This window comes from Rattus norvegicus, chromosome 5 (assembly GCF_036323735.1).
Source record: "Rattus norvegicus strain BN/NHsdMcwi chromosome 5, GRCr8, whole genome shotgun sequence".
Classification (NCBI taxonomy): domain Eukaryota; kingdom Metazoa; phylum Chordata; class Mammalia; order Rodentia; family Muridae; genus Rattus; species Rattus norvegicus.
Genome location: NC_086023.1, coordinates 162,060,343 through 162,084,044, shown reverse-complemented (window position 1 = coordinate 162,084,044; position 23,702 = coordinate 162,060,343). Strand labels below are relative to the sequence as shown.

Below are 23,702 nucleotides of genomic sequence, written 5' to 3'. Positions count from 1 at the left end.
AGCCTACATGGCCCATTTTTTAAAATTATCACTTTCCAAAAGGTCACACAAGTTTAATGAGACTATTCCTTCCTCCCTCCCTCCCTCCCTCCCTCCCTCCCTCCCTCCCTCCCTCCCTCCCTCCCTCCCTCCCTTCTTCCCTGATTCCCTGCCTCCTTCCCTCCCCCCCACTCCTTTTATTCACCAGTCATTTGAACAGAGAACTTTCTAAACTGGCACATCTTTAATGAGGTGGGCTAGGAAGATGCTCTTGGACGCTATGAGAGGCTAAACACAACTCATTTCAGCATTCATTTTGTTGCTGTTCTCAAGACAGGGCTTCAAGTAGCTGGTGATGACCTTGAACTTCTGATCTTCCTGCCTCCACTTCCTGAGTGCTGGGGTGGCAGGCACACACCCCAGTGCTGGGGATGGAACCCAAGGCTTCAGGCATGCTGGCAGGCATGCTACCTATCTCAGTTGGTATTGAGGCTATGTGGCTATCCTTCGACACTCATCTTTAAAGTTGGTGAGTATTCTGTTGGGCCAGAGCTCAGTGACCGGCCACCCACCTACGTAGTGTACGACAAGTATGGGGCTGATCACCAGCCCTGCGAATATAGTCAGAAATGCAGAGCTCAGCTCGTGTGAGAACATAAAGGGACGATGGCGGTTTACGAAATCCTAAGGAGAACCCCAGAAATCAGTGTTCTCCATCCAAAGGCCACTTGCAACCTTGGCTCCCTGGCAATGACCTATGACTGTCAGGTGACAAGCAGATTCCCTCCCAATGGGTCTAATCCCTGGGCTTACAGGATTCTGACCCCTAAGGAGCAGAGAGATAAGAAGGCCAGTTCGTGCTGTCCTGCCTGAGTCGGGAACACAACTGGAGTGGCCATGTTCTTCATACTATCTCACCCCTGACTAGAGACGTGGGACAGATGTCTCTCGGTTTCACAGAGGCTTCTCACAGTCTTCCGTCCAAGAACAAGGGATATCAAGGGAGGAGGGAAGAGGGGTGTGGGGTGGACAGGATCTCCCTTTCTACAAAGATCTCAGTCCTGCCAGCACCACAGAGCATCCCTAGGGATGGAAGAAAGTTCCAGGCCATGGCTGTAACAAGAGTTCAGGTTTTCGTGTACTCCGGTTGTGCTGGCTGCATTGGATGTCTTTCGCTGTGAAAATGGAGCCAGACACTTCTACTTTCTTCCCAGCCTCAGGCTGGGTCTTTAGGCCACCTCTTCCATCTATTCTGGGGACCAAGACAGCCCAGGCAGTTGTACAGTACCTTTCTCCCCTATCCGGGGACGACTGGAGCTGAGTGCCCATTTCACAGAAGACTGAACTACACTCAGGGTTGGAAGTGTCTATGTCACGGTACACCAGTGGTGTAGTGATCCAATCTGACACCCAACTTCTGAAGGCTGCTCTTCCCTATGCTTGGAAGAGGAGACAAATCCTGTCAGAGAGATGTGAGGTGGATGGCAGAACTTTATGCTGAGAAGAAGCCCAAGGGTATAGCAGCATCTGTGACTCTGGCCCAGCACCCACCCTTACCTCTAGATAAGCAAGGCCTGGCCATCTCTTTTTAGTCCAGACTACTCTCTTTACACAGCCTTGTCATTAGGACTGTAGCCACTCAGCCATGGTCCCCACCACCTGACTCTGACGAATCAATGTCATATGCCCATGAAGCACAACACTACTTGGCATGTGCCCTGCTGTTGACTACGTCCACAGACATTCACTTGCCTCAGCCCCAGGCTTCATTTTCCCTCAAAGAGTGTGCAGCCTGCCTCTAACTGGTTCGATATGCTGCAGGTCAGGGTGAATGAAGAGTAGGTTATTTCTGGTGTCTGCGTGTGTAGACCTTTCACCACAGCCTAGTCCACTTGGTGCTTCGGAGTCATGCATATCCTCCAAGAGCCAGCATGAATCTAGGCTAGGCAGCCATTGATGATGAGACACTGAGAAAGGACAGTGGAGGCCTAGGGGCTGGGCTTAGGGCCTCTTTCAGCTCTTTGTCATCACTGTGACAAAAGCACCTGAAGCAACTTAAGGAAGCTGCGGTACAGTTCCAGGGCACAATGTGTCATGATGGCAGAAGTATGAGGTGGCTGGTCGCATCACATCTGCAGTCAGGAGTCAGAGAGAGATGCGTCCTGGTGCTCAGATCTCTTTCTCCTCCCATTCAGTCCTGGGCTAATCCTGATCACACTCAGGGTGGGTCTTCCTTACTCAGTTAAACCTTTCTAGAAACATCCTCGGAGACACACCCAGAGTTGTGTTTCCATGGTGATTCTAAATCCAGTAAAATTGACGATGAAGGTTAACTAGGATGCCTGCCTCTTTCCTTCTTAGGAAGACCCTCTAATGCCAGGTTGTCCTGATACACATGCCCTCTTTCGGTTCTATGACTTGGTAGCCTGAGAGGTCATTTCTGCTCATAGACCCTGATTCAGGGAGACTTACTATCTGAGGACAAGCCTACTTGTGTCAGGATCCCAGACCTAGGACGATTGTACTTTACCTCAGGGCGGGCCCCTCCCCTGCTCAGGAAGCAAGTGGGTGGACTCAGAGGGTGGCACGGCTGGAATTAGAGAAGGGCTGGTGTCTGCGCTTGGAATGGCACACATCAAATGAGACAGCCTACCTGTTTCATTTGGCCCTATCCTGGTGAGAGCAGCCGCCAAGGCCATCCTGCCCACCATGAACTTGGGGAGGGAGGGAAGCCCTCTAACTAGTTAAGTAAGGCAGCTGCTCCCTCCTGGGGACTTCATTCTCAGACTTTCACCTGGGCCTGTGGGGGCGGGGACTGGGGAAAAGAGGCAGGTGACAATCCCCCCAGGAGAGGTGACAGCCCCGAGGTGGGAGCCGCCACCGCCACCTGAGAGTGGGTGAGGAGCAGGTTAGCTGGGTGAAAAGTTCGCTGAGAGGGGAGCTGTCTGTTTCCTTTGCTTAATTTATCCACTATTTGGCTAACCTCACTCTGAACCCAGGCCCGAGACCCCTTGACTCTCTCCCCCGCCTCCCTCTGGGCTCCTAGGCCGACACTATCCCTCAGCCTGCCTGTGGCCAGGCGGGGACACACTGGCCTTGAAACAGCCTGGGGCCCATGGGCTGCCTCCGGGAGAGGCCTTCTGCCTGGACAGCAGTTATTTATGGCTGAGGTCTTCTCCCCACCTTTAGTAACCAAAATAAATTTCAGTTGCCATGAGGTCTGGGACCCCCAAAGGTCAGACATCCACCAAGCTGTACAAGATGTCCCACCCGTTGCCTTCACCAAACACACAGCGGCACTGGGGACAGTGACCTTTCCTTCAGGGACATCCGTCATCCTGGTTAGGGCTGCAGCTGGACACAAGGACATGGTGTCAGACAGAAGGCCAACCTCCTTCCTGGGCCCTGGGATAGCTTCTGTGACTACCATCTGTCCTCTACTGCTCAGAGCAGGCCTGTAGACTCATCTTTACCGAAGAACCTCTTACTCCCTCTCCCCCTCCATCACCTGCCCCCACCCTTGTTTTTATTACATTCTATTTATTCACAGTGTGTGGTGGGTGTGTGTGCGTGCTATAATGGATGTGTGGGGGTCAGAGGACAACTTGCGGGAGTTGGTTTTCTTTCTGCCATGTAGGATCTGCAGATTGAACTCAGGTAAGTCAGCCTTGAGAACTACTGCCTCACCTTAAGTCATCCTGTTGGCCCAGCCCTTGTTCTTTCGCGCACACACAGGAGGAGGTTGGGTGCGGTCCTGGCAGTAGTCACCCTTCTTCACCTGGCCTGTCACAAGCTGAGACACCATGCTAGGTCCCCTCATTATTGACAGAGCCCGGATCGCACAGAGATCACTCTGCTGCTGTGGCCGGTGTGGGCAGTACTCACCCTTCTGTGACAGCAAATCTTTGTTGCCAGCTTGACACAACTGGGAAGAGAGAAGAGGTCTCCATCAGATTGGCCTGTGACCTTATCTGTGGAGTATTTTCTTGATTTCTCATTGGTATGAAAGGGTCTACACCACTGTGGGCAACGTTATCCAGGGCCTGGGCTGTATAACAAAGGTAAACATAAGCCAAGGAACAGTGTTCCTATGTGCTCAGTGCTTCAACTCCTGCTTGAGCCCCTGCTGTGACTCCCTCAATGATGGACTGTGACTGGAAGTATAAGTCAAATGAACCTTTTCTTCCCCAAATTGATTTTGGCGTGGTGTTTCTCATGGTAATGAGCAAACTAGGACACCTTCCTGTCTCAATTTCATGCTCCCATTGTGATCTGTCTGGCAGCTATGACAGTCACATTTTCCCAGCCACCAAGAGAATAAAGATACATAAAGAACAAATTGTCCTGTCCCAACCACTTCTGGGCCTCAGAGGCCTTTCCTCAGCGCTGGGCTCTGACTTTTGAATGTACGGATGCGTGTGGTCAGGTAGTCAGAACACAGCTTGTAGAAATGAGGGCTTCACAGGCATGGGGTACACATCCCTCTGTAATCAATAAGTGGTATAAAGAATGTTTTCTCTCTGTATATGTAAGGCATATGTGTTTATATGTATACATGTATATGCATGTGTTTGAAGGCCATAGGTCAGCATTGGATGTCATTGGGTTTCATTGCTGTGAATAGATACCATGAACACAGCTACTCTTATAAGGAAAACATTTAATTGGGGCTGGCTTACAGGTTCAGAGGTTTAGACCATTATCATCATGGCAGGAAGCATGGCAGCATGCAGGCAGAAATGGTGCTGGAGAAGTAGCTGAGAGCTCTACATCTGGATGGGCAGGCAGCAGGAGGCAAGTGAAACACGGGGCCTTGCTTGAGCTTCTGAGAATCTCAAAGCTGCCCCTTCAGTGACATACTTCCTCCAATAAAGCCATATCTCCTAATAGTACCAATCCCTATGGGCCTATGGGGGCCATCTTCATCCAGTCACTTTCTTCTATATTTTTGAGGCAGTGTTTCTTGCCTAGCCAGAAGTATATTGATTTGGCTAGGCTGGCCAGTCGGGGAGCCCCAGGATACCTGGGGACACCTTCCTGTCTCAGATAAGCCACTGCTGGCTGAGGTCCTCATGCTTCTACAGCAAGCACTTTGTGCACCCAGTCATCTTCTAAGTCCCCTAAAATGGGCTTTTGAGACAAGGATAGCTTTGAACTCACAATTCTTCTGTAGGAATTCAAGGCACGCACCACCACACCTAGCCAGTCATTCCTTTTAATAGCTGCCTGTTACTCCTAATCTGTGAGAATTGAGATTTCTGTTTCTTTACTTTGCAGTGAGGCAGGAGGCATAGTCGGTCCTAAACACAGTGCTCAGTCAGTGTCACGTGGATGGCTATCATTCAGATCATCATGCCAAATATTCCCACCCTTAAAGACTTCCCTCCTCCACCCCTCTAACCATGCCAATCCCAAAGGTAATTACTAGACCTATCTTGAACTTCCTATGAATTGAATCATGCCAAATGAAGTCTCTTGTCTCTGGTTCCTTTTGCTCAATATTATGTCTGTGAGGCTTATCCATATTGATGTGTATGGCAACAACCCATTTGTTTTCAGCGTTGTGTAATGTTCCTATGTAGGAATCTTAACTAGATGGAAATGTATGTAACTTTCAGTGCCCTACCTTTAACAAACACAGTGTGGTCATAACTCTCTTTTTTGCAAACCTTTGTGTGTACCTGAATGTTCATCTATAGAGAATCAACATGTCTACTTGTTGACAAGGATAAAAGGTTTCTTTCTATGCTTTGCCCCAGTGATTTTTTTTTCCATTCTGGATGATCAGTCACAAAATTTGTGGAGCCTTCGCTGTCTAGGCTGAGTTAGAACGGGCCTATCCTATGGGCAATGGTGAGGGTTCTAAGCAGGGAGCCATGTATTCAGATCTGTATTCTGAAAAGAATTTCTGAGTTGCATGGTGGGGATAAGACTTGGTTGTGGGAGTGCTGGAGGATTCTGGGAAGAGCTGAGAGAACTTATGTAAGACCAGCCAAGGACACGACTCAGAGGACTAGTTCCTACCTCAAAGAGTCCTCAGTCCTAGCAGGGTGGTCCCACCTCAGTCCCATTGGGAAGACAGCCTCAGAGGCTCAAGTCTACAAGGACAAACACTACTTTCTTTTCCAGAGAGGGATCCACCCTATGGCCATTCCCTGAGTCTTGAGTTCCTCGTCTATCAGGGGCCTCCAGGCCACCACAAGGAGGGGTAGGGAAGGAACCCTATAGAAAAAGGTGTATGCCTCCCTCAGTCTGTCTCATCCTGGCTCTTAGTGCAGATGAACCAGGCCACATCCATGATGGTGGCCTCATGCAGTCCCCTCTGGTTTTAGCCATCTCTCAGTCCTGCCCCAGTTCACTTCCCTCTGCTGGTTTTAAAGTTTCCTCACAGCTTTGGAATCTAGAAGGACTTCTCTACAAAACAGTTTTGGTTGTGGCCTTTCCTTTCTCTGTCTTCTCCTCCAAGACATGGGAGATGGGTTCTAAATCCCTCCCAGGGTCCACAGTGTCACTGTTGTCTCAGTTGCTTTCCATCGGTGGTCATGGTTCTCTCTCTAGCTGTTCTAACCTTTTCCTTCTTCCACGGAGCTTTCCTGCCCCAGAGCTTCTGTCTCTTTGTCCCTGTTTCTTTCTGTCTGTCTGTGTCTGTGTCTGTGTCTGTATCTGTGTCTGTCTGTCTGTCTGTCTCTCTCTCTCTCTCTGTCTCTCTCTGTCTCTCTCTCTCTCTCTGTCTCTCTCTGTCTCTCTCTCTCTCTCTCTGTCTCACACACACACACACACACACACACACACACACACACACACATACACACACACACACACACACACTTTTGGATGCCTTCCCTATTCATACCTGACACATCCTAACAGAGGGTCATTTTCAAGGCTGGGCTCTGCCCCTAGGAACAAAATTTCAGAAATGATGACCAAATGAGCAAGATAAATCAGGGCCCTTGCCAGAATTGTTTAACCCCTTCCATCCAGGGACCACAGTGACACATAGCTCTCAGAAGACACTGAAGACCCCAAACAGAATCTCGCCTTGTTATGCAGGGGCAAAAAGCTTTGGAGATTGTGCAGCCTCTATCTGTGGGTAGTAGGGAAAGTTGTTCCCTCTGCCACTAGTGGACTAGAGGCCACATGGACATGAGAAGATGAGGGAGTCCCTCTCCCTCTCTTCCTCAGGGCAGTGGTGATGGGATGACAGACAGGCTGAGTCTGCTGCCAACTGCCGCGCTGCCAACTGCCCACCAGGACGCTAGCTTACCGCCCATCTTTAGGAGCCTGCCAACTGCCTGTCACCTTGCTAGCCAACTGCCAGTCAGTCCAAGTCCTGGGAACTCTAGACTGCTTGTCAGGACCTCAGCCAACTGTCACTCCTAAGGCCCAGGGGCAAATCAGGGGGCCCACCACTGGTCATCCTGGTGACAGCTAACTTTTGTGCTACCTAGCATCCTGTCACCCTTTCCTTGGCATGGACCTCAGCGTCTCCAACTCTCAGTCTGTGGGCTCCAGCGCTGATTTGTTCCTTGGCTGGAAGTGACAGCATGTAAGACTTGGGTTTTATCTATTGGAGCATCCTTTGATTGCTTGCATTGGTTTATATTTGAACAAGGGACCCAAACCATGCTTGCTATAACCAACGAGAACTAAGCCTGGGAAACTAGCATCTTGCTTTTCCTGTTGTCCTTGCAGGAGTTGGGCAGGGTGCTGGGTACATTATAAGGAGCTCTGGCAATTTACTGAATGGAACGACCTGTATGGGGTATTTGGCTTAAACGATTTTATTTATTTATATTTATTTATTTATTTATTTATTTATTTATGTATTTATGTATTTATGTATTTATGTATTTATGTATTTATGTATTTATGTATTTATTTATTTATTTATATGTATGTATGTGTTTACATACATATACAAAAGACAGAGGAAGACTTGGGGTGCCCTGTTCTATTTCTTTCTGCTTTATTTCTTTGTGATGTCTTGCTGAGAACTGAGCTGGCTTAGTAGCCAGCAAGCCAAAGAGATCCTCCTGTTTCTTTCATCCCATCCCACCTGCCCATAGTTGCCATAATTAAGGGCCCTTAACCATTCACAGGGATTTGAACTTGTGTCCTCATGTTTGTGATGTTCTTATTGAGCCATGCCCTTAGTCCCATCAAGGTACTCACTTTGTCCCCGGCCATTGAGGTGGGAAGGAGAGGACAGAGAAAAATAAGAAGACAGAGAAGAGAAGAGGAGAGAAGAGGAGAGGAGAGGAGAGGAGAGGAGAGGAGAGGAAAGGAGAGGAAAGGAGAGGAAAGGAGAGGAAAGGAGAAGAGAGGAGAGGAAAGGAGAGGAAAGGAGAAGAGAGGAGAGGAGAGGAGAAGAGAGGAGAGGAGTGGAGAGGAAAGGAGAAGAGAGGAGAAGAGAGGAGAGGAAAGGAGAGGAAAGGAGAAGAGAGGAGAGGAGAGGAGAGGAGAAGAGAGGAGAGGAGTGGAGAGGAAAGGAGAAGAGAGGAGAGTAGAAGAGAGGAGAGGAGAGGAGAAGAATGGAGAGGAGAGGAGAAGAATGGAGAGGAGAGGAGAAGAATGGAGAGGAGAGGAGACGAGAGGAGAGGAGAGGAGAGGGAGGGACGGGGAGGGGAGGGAAAGGGGAGGAAGAGAAACGAAGAAATATACTCTACAACTTCCCACAGTGAGAGGCCAGAACACTCTATTCACAAAGCCCCGGGAGCCACCTGCTTGTCCTTCTGCAGTTGGACTGAGAGTTGGTTTCAGGTTCCAGCAGGGAAGGCAATGACATGGCCGACATGGTAGGAAGTGCTCAGGCTGGGCCAGGTAAAGATGTTGGCAAGTCATGGCAAGTACTGGTCTTTACACAGATAGCTTCTTCACAAAGACGCAAGGCCAGATTAAAAGCAGGTTTTTGTAACGAGACTCTGGGGTTCGAATCCCAACTGTATCATTGCTTAGACTTGTTTCCTTGCTAAGCATATAACTCTGGGTCTGTCCCACTAGGCACACAGTGACTCGCAGCTGTTATTGCAAAGTAAGGAAGAGATGCATTTATTAATGGGTGTTTCGTACTGCTCAGTATGTTTAGTTCATTATTTGTATTTTTCTTTCGATTTTCCCCTCAGGGGCTCCGTCCTTCAGTTGAGGAAACCGAGACTCAGAAAGGTTTAAGTTCAGGTTAAGGTAAAGCTCATGGTCCCACTGAACCAAGACTCAGCCAGGTATGGATGGCTTCAAGCTCCGCACCCATCCCTCCCCTTCCTCCTTCCTGGCTCTCAGCAGATCTGGATGGACAGCCAAGCTGTCTTCTCTTCTCATTCGGCATCTCGCACAGAGCAGACGACAGCAGGGCAGTAAATCTAACATGGTAAAGAAGGGTGGATTGGGCTATATCCTTGCCTGCCCATCCCCAGCAAGAAGTCAAGGCTCTTGAACCCCTTAGTGGCACTTGGGGTATGCAGTCTGCAGCCCCAGCTTACACTCACACGTGGTGGAACAGCTCACAAAGCCCAAGCCTGGTCCTCCTGCCTCTCCCGGTCTGGGGTTTTGCCCAGACCCAAGTCACCTTCCCAGGCAGGATCCAATTACAACTCAGCAGCAGCCAGGGATTGAGCACAGCGTGTGTCTTCTTCAACTGCTTATTTCCTTTGTCTTGTGAGTCTTGAAAAATGAAAGGAATGATAAGGATTTATTTGGGGGGGGGGGTGCTACAAAATTCTGCAGATACTAGGTGTCTCACCAGGAGGGAGGCATGTGGATGCCTGAGCAGTGTGAGGTCTTTTGGAGGATTAGAGACTTTAGCTCTGGACAGAGGGAGGCCCATGCTCATGGATCTGCTAACCTTCTAGGGAACAGGCCACTAAAGCTTCCTAGACCTCAGTTTCCACAGCTAGCAGCAAGAGAGAGAGAGAGAGAGAGAGAGAAAGAGAGAGAGAGAGAGAGAGAGCGCCTCTTGGGCTGTCCTGGAACTCACTATGTAGGTCAGGCTGGCTTTGAACTTACAGAGCTCTGCCTGCTTCTGCCTCCCAAGTGCTGGGATTAAAAGCATGCACCACCACAGCCAGCAGGTATGGGCTTTTGAAACCTCAAAGGCCACTCTTGGTGCTACACTTCCTCCAGTAAGGCCACGCCTCCTAATCCTTCTCAAACAGTTCCATTAACTGGGGTCCAAGTGTTCAAACATATGAGCCTATGGGCTCCATTCTCATTTAAGATACTATATAACCTTGAGTTGTTGCATAAAAGAAACAAGTGGCCTGAAGACCGAATACTCCCATCAGGGTGACTCAATTCTGATATTTCATAGAGTCCGGGAATTATTTATGATTGTCACACCTGTGAAAGGCAGTAGGTGAAGACAGAGGTGCTGTCAGGTGTCCTATAGAGTTCAGGAAGCCAGTGATGTCAGGAATATTGGGATGAAGTCTCAAACATTTAGTAATACACTGTGGCTTTTCTTGCTCAGGGGGCTCCTCTCCGACATAGAGGGGGCTTCCCTGTTGGGAGCGATGCCCTTGAAGCCCTCCATTATTGATGTTATTATTATGGTTAGAATTAAGCATGACTGGGTTCATGGAAAATCCCCAGCCAGCTGCAGAAGACTAATACAAATCTGGTGGTCAAAATGAATAATAATCATATGATAAAGATACCCAATGTGATGACCTGTAACCTTTCTGAAAAACCAACATCCTGCTGATAGATATGACAAACCTGCAACCTTTCTGACATCCTGTCAACATCAGCCTATTCCCTGACTACACAAATATTGTGTCCTTGGCCTGTATAAATGTTTCTTACTTCCCCCCTCCCTCTGTTACCCATGTTATGGTATAAATTCAGCCTTGGGGAAAAATAAAATTGTTGCCTTGATCAAACTCTTGTCTTGGCGTTCTTCTTTGCGTCTCTTGTCCCCTATTCTCTTCAAGATATCCCACCCCCCCGACCCTTCGCTTACACTTCCCTATCTGCAGCCATTGTTGAAGAGTCTATTTTTCAGACAACCAGGTTATGCCAGATGCTATGCCCTCATAGAGTGTCTGGTTTCAAGGAGGCAAATACAGCAAGCAGATATTGTCCTCGAATATCTATCAACTTAGATGATGGATGGATAAACTATGATCTGGTCATTCAATGAAAGATTATTTTATAAGGGTTCATTGCTCGATGAAGAATGATACCCCAGAGACAAATACTATGCAAAAGCAAGGAAAGTTTTATTATGTAGACGATCAGCATGCAGTGGGTGGGGGAGTTAAGGTGATGGGGTGGGCCCCTCATTCTAAAATGGAGAGACAACCAAAAGAGCTCACAGGCTAGATTTAAAGCATGTTAGGGAATTCTGGGATAGGCGACCTATATCTCCATCTCTAAGGCATTTTATTTGGTAATGGGCATGGGGGCTGGAAATTATTACTGAGGAGGTTTGGGCCTTTATCTTACTCCATCTCTAGGGACAATCCATTACTGGAGCATGGGGATGGAACCTGTTACTGGAGAGCTCTGGAAACTTGCTGACCCACTGTCCTTGCCTCAGGCTAGGTGGCTGGGTACTTTCTAGTTTCTGATTAGTTGCCTGAAGTCTGGGTTTCTTTTTAACTGACTTGCCTGGACTTGCCCAGTTCCCTACTCTCCTAGACTGCCAATTTGAAACCTGTCATGGGGTCAGCCTGTCTCAATTTGACTATCATAAGGAAGTGGAAATTGTTTGACATCTTCCTTTCCAATTTGTGTCCGTTTGTCTGTATTAATTTCTCTTTCTTGCCTTATTACTTGGCTGACAACTCAAGCCCTATATTGAATAGAAGTGGAAAGAGGGGGCACCTTGTCTTGCTCATCTTAGGGACCACTCTCAATCCTTCCCCATTTAGTATAACGTTACCTAGAGGTTAGTTTTGTGCAGACTTTATACTGAATGAGTCTCATGCTATCCTTTGTCTCCTTTGACTTTGATTATGAAGGGATGTTGAATTTTATCAGACCTTTTTAGATCTATTGAGAAGATCATGTGATTTTTATCTTGATTCTGTCTACATACTCATTTTTCTTTTTTTAAATGTTTTACTTTTATAATTATATAAATGTGTATGTGTGTATCTGGATTTGTGCATGTGAATCAAGGTGTTCACAGAAACCAGTTTTGAAAAATTTATTATACACAATTGGATCACACAGTTTAATGAATCTTATCTCAATAATGCTTCTTGACCAGACAGCCTCCTGGGTCAGGACAGTGTGATGGCTATTCTTGGATGCCAACTTGACTACATCTTGTATTAACTAAAACCCAAGTGGTAAAATCCTGTAAAAGACTTTTTTAATTAAATAATTTGAAGTGGGAATAATTTAATCCAGATCTTTTGAGGAGGGAATATCCATCTTTAATCTGGGCCACACCTTCTGGTGTCAGACTTCATAAAGGACATAAAAGGAAAGAGTTCTCTGTTTTTTGACGGCTTGCCCTCATCCTTGCTAGCAAATCCATTCCTTTATTGGCATTAAAGCCCACTTCTTCAAGATTCTGTTGTATACTGAAGACCAGCTGAGGCATTCAGTCTCATGGACTGGACAGCTACTGTGGATCTTGAACCTTCTATTGATAAACTTGCTGAACTTCAGCCTGTAATTCATTCTAATAAATCCTGTATATGTATATGTATATGTATATGTATATGTATATGTATATGTATATGTATATGTATATGTATATGTATATGTATATGTATATGTATATGTATATGTATAACATATGATGTACATGTTCATATACATGTGTATACAAATATATATATCAGATTTATATGATGTATATTCTTTCTTTCAGTTCTGTTCCTCTAGAGAACCCCAATATAGCATTTGCTGCCAATTACGGTGCCTCTATGATGGCCCTGCTTCTCAAGTTTTCTGTCCACCCTGGGCATCTCCCATTTGGAGAGCAGTATCCCAGCAGGACAATAGCTGTTACTCCCAACTGTGCCTTCTAAGGGGTCATCTCTATTTCTTTTCTTCCCAAGACATGGGGAGCTGTACCATGGGTTTTTTGGAGCCAAGGATGGTGACATAGCACCTACTGGGCACAGAAGAACTATAGCCCTGCTTTCTAGAAAGTACCTTCCATCCCTCTGGGGACTCCACAGCTGTCCTCCCTTGAGACCTCTCCTTACCTTATGCCATTGCATGTGAGCCTTAGCTTATCATACCACAGTCAGAATCAGCCTCGAAATATGTCACCACCACAGGCCAGGCCATGGCATGGATCCAGGTACCCTGAAGGGCTGTCAGTTTGTTTCTGGGGTTGTGAGAACCACAAATATCATGTCATCCCTTTAACTTCACTGTGCCTTCTTTAACTCAGTTCACACTGGATAGTCACCCAGACCCAAGACACAGAAGGGCAAGAGAGATGCTATTACAACCTGAGCCCAGATTGAACCCAACGCTATGGATCCTTTCCTGCAAGAGTGAACATTAGTTGCTGTCAAGGCAGAATCTAAAATGGCCTGGAAGGAAGGTCTGTGAACATACCTGTGGGAAATTGTTCAGTATTGTGGGCAGGACCACTCCCTAGATAGGAGATCCTGGCCTGTTTGAAATCGAGGGTGAGCTGAGCCCTACCATGCACATTCATGGCTCTGATTGTAGACGTCACATGCCTAGCTGCTTCAGGCTCCAGCTTCCTCGACTTCCCCACCTTGATGGACTGACTGTCCCTTGAACTGTCAGCCAAAGTAAATCCTTTCCTCCTTAAGTTGCTTTTGTTGGTGTTTTATTACAGCAATGGGAAAGGGACCTCCCACTCCCTGTGGAGCTTTCTGGCTTCATGGTGAGCTTGAGAGCTGGAAAATTTGGGGTAGGCCCCTGAGCCTTGGCTCTGCTCTAAGAGGTGGGGCTGAGAGGTAGAGAATGGGAGCTTTGAATAGATGAGCACAGTGAAGAGCTATTTTAATCCCACTCTGCACCAAAGTGGACCCAGGTGTATTTTAAAAATATTTTAGGCTGATCCATTTATTGTGTGTGCATGTGTGCGTGTGTGTGTGTGTGTGTGTGTGCGTGTGTAGGGGTACAAGTAGAGGTCAGAGAATAATCCAAGGGCACTGATTCTCTCCTACTATGTGGACTTCAGGGATCTAACTCATAACTCATGTTGTCCGGGTAGACAGTAAGTGCCCTTATCTGGGGAACCAGCTCTCTGACCCCTAATCAATGTTTTTTGTTGTTGTTGTTGTTGTTGTTTGTTTGTTTGTTTGTTTGTGGTTTTGATGCAGGTTCTCAAGTTGATTCCCAGACTGGCGTCCAGCTCCTTATGTAGCTGACCATAGCCTTTGGACTTTTGATTCTTCTGCCTCCACCTCTCAAGTGCTAGAAATAAAAGCCTGTACCATGCTTGGTTTCTGTGGTATTGGGGATCAAACCCAGAGCTAGACAAGCACTCCACAAACTGACCTGCACTCCAAGCCCCAAGGAATGTTTGGGAACTTAGTGAGATTAGTCCAGGAGCAGTTCCAGCCCTTCCTTCTGCGTCAGCGGATACTTGTCGCCTTTGGCTTTGCCTGAAGCCAGGAGTGTGCGCAAAGAAGTCCTCTCAGCTTAGCTCAGTCCCAGTCCACTGAGCGGCAGAAAGGCATTCCTGAGGGGACTGGGGGTGGGGCTGTACTTGGGCCGCAGGCTCTTTTCTCTTTTCCCAGGCACTAGAGCTGTTCTTTGAGGACCTCAGCTCCTGTTCCTTGTGTCCTGAGTTTTTTCTTTGTTTGTCTTCCGTCAGATAAAAATACCACAAAGGTGAAAGCTACCTTCTGTGGGATGGAGCTCTCAGTAAGGAGAGGTAGGGGCCTAATAGCGAACTCTGGGGTTGACCTTGGAGCTTTCTGGTCTGTCCCTGTAGACATCAGCTTATCCCTAGGAGAGTCAGTTTCTCAAAGAATTTGGTCTCTGGGAGCTACTGGTCACCACAGGACTGAATTCCTGACCACTGGCCCAGCCAGACAGCCTGCTCTTCTGGACCTGAGCCACACAGGGCTGAGGTCTGATGCCTCCCTGGGCTTGGCACCCACCCCCGATCTGCTTCTCTTTGGGGCTTGGGAGGAACCTCCAGCCTGGCAACTGGGTCATTTCCCAGGACCCAAGGCTTCTTTGCAGGGTTGGCACAGCCTGTTTTGCCCCTCAGGGGGTTGGCGCTTGTCACTCTCCTTCACTTGGACAAGCAAAGGGACAGAATTAGCTCTCCAGGCTCACTCTTGAAGCTCTCCAGGCAGTCAAACCATTCCAGGGAGGGACCAGAGAGGCCTCCTGGGAATCTGCCCAAGGCCTTTTCTCTGGTTTCTCTTGGAAGCAATCCAAAAAAAGAAAAAAAGAAAAAAAAAAGAACCCAAAAGTGGGGTGTTGGTTTATGTGTTGTGGGGGAACCAAGCCCCACCCTACCACCAAGAGAAACCATTGGAATTCTGGGAAACCAAGGTATCCAGTCTCTGTAGCTAACTAAGGCAGTGGTCATGCTTGATGGGCCCTGGGGAAGGCTCTCAGGGCCTTGCTTATCCCAGCATCCCAGCATATTCTTTTGGGATTCTTACTACATTTCCAGTTTATAGGCCAAATGCAACTTCATGGACACCGCAGTAACCAAAGCATCTCTATAAGGTCAGCCCACAGGCTATGACACAGAAACACCTCAGCTGCATAGAGGTGGTCAGGAAAACTGGGGCTCAGCAGACGGGACATGCCCTCTCCCACCTTGCCCCACTCATTTCTCCCTGTCCTCCAAGATGGATCCACCCCAGCCTCTCTCCTAGAAGAGCCAGCCACAGATACCGGCCTTGGGAGATTTCTAGACACCACAGGGAGCTGAGGCAGTACTAACATTCCCCATACACATTGGGGACAACTGTCCAGGATCAAAAAATGAGATGACAGATGGTCCAGACTTGACTCCTTGTTGCCTGCTATTGTCTGCTGTCACAGAAAACTGCAAGTCAGAGCTGTGTTCAAATGCTGAACCCGTGTAGGGTTAATGGGTCCCGAGTCTGCTCTGCCACAGGGCTTGGCCACTTGGGGAGGCAGGACTCGGGGATCATGATTATCCTAAGCTGTCGATGGGCGGGTGTTAGGCTGCGGGAAGCTGCATGATACCGCAGCGGGGGTGGGAAAGCACAGTCTGTGGCGCAGGACACAGAGCTGGCTGGGAGTTCCCAGGCCTGCAAGGAGGCCAGGGCAGTCTGGTTCTCAGACTTTTGGGCATCCAGGTGCTGCTGGAAGCCACAGAAGAGCTGAGAAGGGACTGGGGGCCCAACCCCCGGAGCTGGATCTAGCTTGGGGCCTAGGGGGAAAAGAGGGAGCTCTAGCTGGTCCTACAGGGGTAGTCCTTGGCTTGACAGCAGTAGGCTTGAGCTTGGTGGCGGCCACCACTGGGAGTACAGGGAGGCCTTCTACAGGAGATTAGACGATGGCTCTGTAGGCAAAGGACTTCTCTAAAGCTCCCCAAGGCTTATCCTGATGAAAAGAGACAGTCCATGGTTTTAAGACATTTATTGTCATGGCAGAGAGGGGATGAGTAAAACCGTACCTCACTTCTCAGGGTGGGCCTGAGATTAAATACGTTTTGCAGGGAGGAGTGTCTGTGCAGGAAAGTTCATTGGCTAAGCCTCCAGGTCTTTTTTTTTTTTCTTTTTCTTTTTTTCGGAGCTGGGGATCGAACCCAGGGCCTTGCGCTTGCTAGGCAAGCGCTCTACCGCTGAGCTAAATCCCCAACCCCAAGCCTCCAGGTCTTTAGGTACCTCATTATAATGGAGATATCTTGAGCCTACATGACCTGTGGTCAAGTCCTCTACCTGTGAAAGGGCTTGGGGCATTGCCATTACAAGACTGATGGTCACAAATCTATGGAGGGCTGCGGGCCAATGATGGGCCTTGTTTCCTGGGAGTCAGGCAAAATGCCAACCATCCCTTCCAGGGTCAACAGGGTTTCAAGCCTTTCACTGGCCCCCAGACCTGGACAAGCCCACATCCTGCTCTGAACCCATCTTCTCACCTGTGAAATGAGTTTCCAAATTCTCCCTTTTGACGGGTGTTTGGGAAGTGAGCCAGGCATCTGCCTCAGCACCACATGGGTTCCAGTGCTACTACATCCTTGAAGTTGGCTTCGACTCTAACTTTTCCTCATGAAGTCTTCTTCCAAAGCTTGGCAGCCCATGTAGATTCTCCCAGGATCAGGCATGATCACATGACCAAATTTGGCCAATGAAATGGGAATGAAAGTGACATGTACTATTTCTAGGGAGAACTTGAAGAGGACATGAGGATAGACCGGTACATTTATCTCCTGGGAGACCTCATCTTGGTTAGTGGCTTCCGAGAGGGAAGACAGTTTCATAAATAGGTTGAGGTTGCAAGGCAGACACATTCCCTGTAGGAAACCATAGTGATCTGCGGGTCTTACCTGGCTGACACCCACCACCAAGTGATTAGACAGTGATCACTCTGAGCTGTTTTTTGTTTGTTTGTCTGTTCCTCCAGTGGCTGCAGGGAGAACCAATAACTGATACAGCGTGAACGCTATGTCTTAGGCTGGCTGTACCCCATCAGTGCTCCATAAGCAGCGGATGCCTGGTATTTCTCTTGCAGACCAGTCTGCTTTCCGAGCTATCTCATCCTCCTTGCTATGAGCACAAGGGTCCAGCCTGAGGTGCACAGGTCTGTGTGGCCTTTGTGTAGCTTTCAGGGAAGCCCCTTGCTAAGTCAGAGGCCTGAGACCTTCTCCTCCCTGTCTGGCGGGACTCCTGCCTACTCCCTGCCACCCACCTGTAAAAGCTGAATACTTGGATCCTATTCCTAGCCGGTCACATTGCTCCCTGCTCTACACAGACTACAGTGACATTGGATTTTCTCAGCATGAAAGTCACACCAGAGAACCATGGGCACCTCTACCCTTGACTGAGACCATGACAGCTCCTTCCATTCTCTGGGTTTTCCATCTCCTACAATTATATGTGCTGTAGGGGCTGTAACGCAATGCTGTCCCTAAGTGATGAGTTGTCATTGTTTCTGGAGACGCAGATGAACGGCATCTTTTGCTAGTATCATCTTGGCTTCTTCATGTAGGGGAGGCAGCAGGTGCTCAGTGGAGTCTGACTTTACTTTTACATTGGTGGCCCAGTGGGACCAAGGAAGGACAGATGTGGTCAGCTTTTCTGTGGACTAGCGCTCAGGGACCCTACCAGGGAAGCCCCATGTCTGGAGAGGCCTGGTCACACCTCTCTCCCTCCCTCCCTCCCCTCTCTCTCTTGGACTGGGCTGCAGTTCCTCTCCTGCTCTCTATAGACCCCAAGGCAGACTTCTCTCTCAAAAGATGGGGCTTTGAGGTTGGGACAGGCTCCTTCCCAGCTCCCTCCCTCCCTCCCAAGCATGTGAACAAAGGAAGCTTCGAAAGCCACCTCTTTATTTCGCATTCCTGCCGCGTGACCAGTTTGCATGAGCTGGGAATGAGAGGGTTGTGGAGGGAAAGGCAGAGTGTCTGGGGGCAGACTCTCCTGGAAATAGTAGATGCACACTGCTCAGGCAGGTTAGACTGGAGAAGCAATTTCACGATAAACCCTACAGAATGAGAAATGTACAAAGTTGTTGGGTGGCTGCTGGCCTCTTGCCTCCCCATGGGGGTCAGGGTTACACCCATCAGTCCTGCACAAAGGTCCTGGAGTTGACCTGGGGAGCTGCAAAATCTTCCCTGGGGGACAAGAACAGTCTTGCTCACCCAGCAGATGTGCCAACGAATAGGCACATGGGTGTGTGCCCAGTTGCTGTGGTTTCCCCCTCAGGTTCCATAGCTCCTCAGGTGTGTCTTCCTCCTGCCTCTATGTCCTCCCCTTAAAGGTGTTCATACAGGTGTAAGTCCCCGAGAACCTGTGGATCTCCTCCAGGGCAGCCTGCGGGAGTATGCTGAGGAGAGAGGAGAAGATCGTCAGTGGTAGCAGTGACAAACGGTAATAGACAACTGGCTCCCCTTCTCAAAATACCCCCTGAACCCTGAGAATCAGCACTTTCACTAGGTAAAGGGCCAAGCATAGGAACAGACAGGGCTGCACTGTCAGCATCCAGTGTGCTTTCAAGGTACCGTGGATTAATAAATAATCTGAAGAGTGGCTTTATTGCTGAAGTAAACTCTCTGGTCACACTTGCTCTGGCCTCTATGGGGAACTGTCCATGATGTCATAAGGCTGCAGGAAAGTCCTTGCCAGATGCTACACCGTACTAAGCTTCCAGAACTCCAATAGACACACAGGTCTGTTGTTTTTAGTCTTTTTTATTTTTAAGTATGTGGACATATGTGTGCCTGTTGTACACTTGAGTAAAGTTGCTCACTGAGACCAGAAGATGGTACTGAATCCCCTGAAGCCAGACTTGACAGGAAGTTGTGGGCTGTTTGATGCGGGTGCTGGGAACTGAATTCTGGTGTTGTGCAAGAACAGCAAGTGCTCTTAACCATCAGCCATGTCTCCAGCCCTCCTTTAAAGAAACCAATCAGTCTCTCTCTGCATATGAGTGAGTGTGCATTCACCTGTTGCGGTGCACGGATGAAGGTCAGATATGGGTGTTGGGGATCAAATCGAGATCGTCATGCTTACACACCAAGCATGTAGCCATCTAAGCCAACTACCCAGTCTGGTACCTACTCCCGTAGAGGATCCCTCAGGCAGTCAAGAGAGCAATCTTAGATTGCCCTCTCCCCTGTTCTCTACTCTCTACCCTCTGCTTGCACAAAGGCTAGTCAGGGTGGAAGATAAAGAGCCAGTTGTCACCGTTCCCTTAGTGTCAATGTTCCATGTCACATAGCCAATGGCTGGGCTTTCCTGGGAGTCGATTTCTGATAACAACAGGGTGACCCTCAGACAAAGTGGCTGTACTGGGACCAGAGGCATGGCTGCGAGGATACAGCTCTCCCTGTACTGAGGGTTGTGATGAGACTGCCATATACACTACCCCTTCAGTATGGGACCCAGGCATAAAGTCTTGCTGTGCTAAGTCTGAACGGTTCTAGGTTGAAGTCAGTGCTGAAAAAAAACTCTAGAGAAAATATCTCCATTATGAAGCCCGCCTTCCCAGGTGGTCTACCCTGGAAAACTCCACGTCTAGAGCTATGACATGTCTCCAAATTTCATGCTGTTGGCATGAAGACCCTTGTTCTCTGAGCTACCTGGGAGCTGGGGCTATGCCTGATAGTTTATAGAGTAGTATTTCTTAAAAATGTGGTCTAGGAATTCTTGGGGGGGGGTACCTGAGATCTCTTCTGGATATTTATAAATACACTGCAGAGTAGACACTCTCTCTCTCTCTCTCTCTCCCTTCCTTTCCTTCTTCCTTCCTTCCTCTCTCCCCTCTTCCCCCTAAGAGGAAGGTCTTACAGCACCCAGCCTAGCCTCAAATCTACTATGCAGCTAAGGATAAATGTCACACTTCTAATCTCCTGCCTCTCCCTCTCACATGCTGGTATGATAGGCAGGAACCACCACATCTGGTTTATGCAGCATCAAGAACTGATTCTAGGCCTTCACACAAGCTAGACAAGCTCTCCGTCAACAGAATCACATCCCAGCTCTTCCTTTTTATTCTCTCTTCACATGCAGTGCAGTTTCCCAGAGGTTTTGCTACAGGGACTATCCCAATCCACTGAAATAAAGAGCAGATGGAAGAATCTAGTTGTTGGGGAGTGGGGATTTAGCTCAGTGCTAGAGCGCTTGCCTAGAAAACGCAAGGCCCTGGATTCGGTCCCCACCGAAAAAAAAAAAAAAAAAAAAAGAAAGACAAAAAAAAAAAAAAAAAAGAATCTAGTTGTTTCAGATGAAACCAGACAATGGAGAGACTTGCAGAAACACAATCCAGCGTCCCTCTTAACTACTTGTCTGTGTTATTTTAGAAAATATAGTTATTTGTCATAAAAATATATTTATGAGTTGAGGCTAGATTGGGATACTTCGTGAAATCCTGTCTGAAAAGACTATAAAGGCAAACAAACAAATAAAACACTTATGATAATTTAATAGTTCTGGTTACTGCTCTTTATTAATGAGAAAGATTATAAATAGAAACTGATGTGTAAATCCAACATCCCCTCTCAGTTCTAATTTCTAATGCAGTTAAGTCGTGATAGGTAAAACTCACACAAACAAGAGATGTTTGGATCCCTCAATAATTTTTAAACCAGGCATGGTAGTGCATGCTTATAATCCCAGGACGAGAGAGACAGGAGAATTTCAAGTTCAAGGCCAACCTAAGCTTCTTTGTATTGTGTTCCAGGTAAGCCTGAGTTGCAATGGGCTCTGCCTCAAAGATGAAAGAAAGAAAGAAAGAAGGAAAGAAAGAAAGAAAGAAAGAAAGAAGCGCAAGGCCCTGGGTTCGGTCCCCAGCTCCGAAAAAAAGAACCAAAAAAAAAAAAAAAAGAAAGAAAGAAGGAAGGAAGGAAGGAAGGAAGGAAGGAAAGAAAAAAGAAAGAACAGACGAACGAGGCAAACAAATCATTCACAGAGATCCTTAGATCAACAAGTCTGCCCTACTTACTGGTCAGTACAATCAGAGGTGTCATTCACTCCTCAACTTCCCGCTCCAAGCAGACATGACTAATCGATCTCACATTTACATTCTCCTGCCTATTGCCTTTTCCCCAACCTTCTGGCCCCAGCAGACATGACTAATCGATCTCACATTCACATTCTCCGGCCTATTGCCTTTTCCCCCACTAGGGCCCACTGAAGTTAAGGAAAAAGTTGGGCCTGAACCTGACGAAGAGCTATCTCTCCCCAATCCCATACCTTTTCAAGATAATGAGGATATTCATGGTCCATGGGAGCAAGAGAAGGGCCTGGTTTTGTTGCACAGCTTCCACTGTCCTCCGGGCTACTGTCTCTGGCTTCAATGGCGGGAAGAGGTTGGGAAACCTGAAGGCAGGAAAATACTGGTTTCTCCTGGAGAAGTTGACCCTTCTGCTGGGCATGTTGGTGAGTGGCTCATGTTTCTGAGGGCATTATTTTGGATCTTCTGTGTGAGGAACTCGAGACTGTGCGATTCTCTCCCAGTCCACTCCTGTTAGAGACCCATGTTCCCTCGATCTTGCGCTACCCATCCCCACCACCTGAGTGGAGTGTGCCCACTAGCAGATAGTATCTCTGACAGAGTCATAGAACTAGAGTCCACCCTGCTGGGCTCATTCTTCAACGCTCTCCAGGCCTCCTGGCACACTGGACTCCTGCCACATTCCGCAGCATAGGTCATCTTTCCGCCTTTCTTACTGTACCTCTTTCCTACCAGTCATCTTTATGGCCTGCTCACTCCTAGTTCTTCTGCGGAGAGACCCCATCCTTTCACATGGCTGGGTAGCCTCTGCTCTTATGTTCTTCTACTCGCCTAACCACATCAACTGAACCTAGACTGACCTTGTATGTTAAGTTCTCCCTTGTCAATGGTCCATCTCCCTATCAGATTAGAAGCCCTCTGAGGGTAGAGGCCTAGTGAATCTCGATGCCTGTTGCATCATCAGCATCTAGTAGTACCTAGATACAGTAGGGGCTCAATAAATACTTGCTATTTTGCCCCACTCCTCTGCTGGGCCTTTCTGCTAGGGAGGTACTCAGCCTGTTGGTTCGCTAACCAGTCGGTCACTTACAAAGTGTCTCTCCATGGGACTCCCAGATGAACAGGTGATCAGATACTTGAACAATGGGGGTTTCCCATGCTTGTTCAAAGGCATCTGATCCCAGACTCATACCATAATAATTCCCTGAGTATCGGGCCCATGCACAAATATTCTCTGTAATTTATGGATAAGGAAACAGGCAGAGGAAAGCAGTGGCAAATACTAGCCACTATTCCAATGTTTCTGTTCTTGGCCGTCTTCATTCTGAAGGTACATGCTGCTAGCCCTGACCTCTGTCCCTCACAGGGCTCTGGTACCATTAAGATTAAGGGTTGTGAGTCATCAGGTTTGATGCCATTCCTGAGCAAGGGGCAAGCTCAAAGGCTGTAACCCTCCTATACCTTTTCAGTTGTGTGACAAGTGTGGCTTTGGGGTGTGTGTGTGTGTGTGTGTGTGTGTGTGTGTGTGTACACACGTGGGTGTGTGGGTATGAGTGTTTATGTGTGTGGAGGAAAATAATATGGGCAGAATGTGTGTGGAGGGCAGAGGTCAACTTTCAGTATTGTTTCTCAGGCGTCATACACACTGTTTTATGGCCTGGGTCACTTAATGGCCTGAAGCTTGCAACTTGGATAGCCTGAATGGCCAACCAGCCCTAGGGATTTGCCTATATCTGCCTCCACAGTGCTGGGATGACAAGTGTATGCTACCTTGGCCTGGATTTTTATAAATGTGAATTCTAGAGAACAAACTCAGGTCATACTTTGATGACTAGATTTTCTTCACAGGCCAAGATAGCAATTCCTGGAGCCCCATAAACCTGCAGCCTAGGTTTTCTAGAGAAGGGCATGCTGATGTAGTTCACTGCAACGTCAGTCACAGAATAGCATATCTGCAGCCTCCAGCCTTTCCCTGTGTCCATTACTGTCTTTTGGGAGAGGGGAGACAGCACAGCAAGGCCCAGCTGTCTGGGCTTTGGGGGACCCTTCCTGGTAAAACCCCTGCAGAAGAACCCAATGGAGAGGCCTCAAACCTGTTAAGATTTCCCTCTTTCTCTCCATGGTGACTGGGATGAAAACAGAGGATTCTGGGACGTAGGCAGAAGAAGCCT

General features: G+C 48.1%; 2 protein-coding genes across 2 annotated transcripts in view; both read right to left on the bottom strand.

Moving 5' to 3' along the window:
* Positions 1-23,702, bottom strand: part of LOC103692519 (60S ribosomal protein L9 pseudogene) — a 1,198,372-nt gene that overhangs the window by 729,073 nt on the left and 445,597 nt on the right. The gene's annotated exons all lie outside the window — the stretch shown is intronic.
* Dhrs3 (dehydrogenase/reductase 3) overlaps positions 18,390-23,702 on the bottom strand; it is a 33,803-nt gene continuing 28,490 nt past the window's right edge. The window contains exons 5-6 of the mRNA NM_001037199.3: positions 21,771-21,896; positions 18,390-18,903 (exon numbers count right to left, since the gene is read on the bottom strand). Of these exons, the coding sequence (NP_001032276.3) occupies positions 18,819-18,903; positions 21,771-21,896 (211 nt within the window). The 3' untranslated portion in view covers positions 18,390-18,818. The remainder of the gene's footprint in view (positions 18,904-21,770; positions 21,897-23,702) is intronic.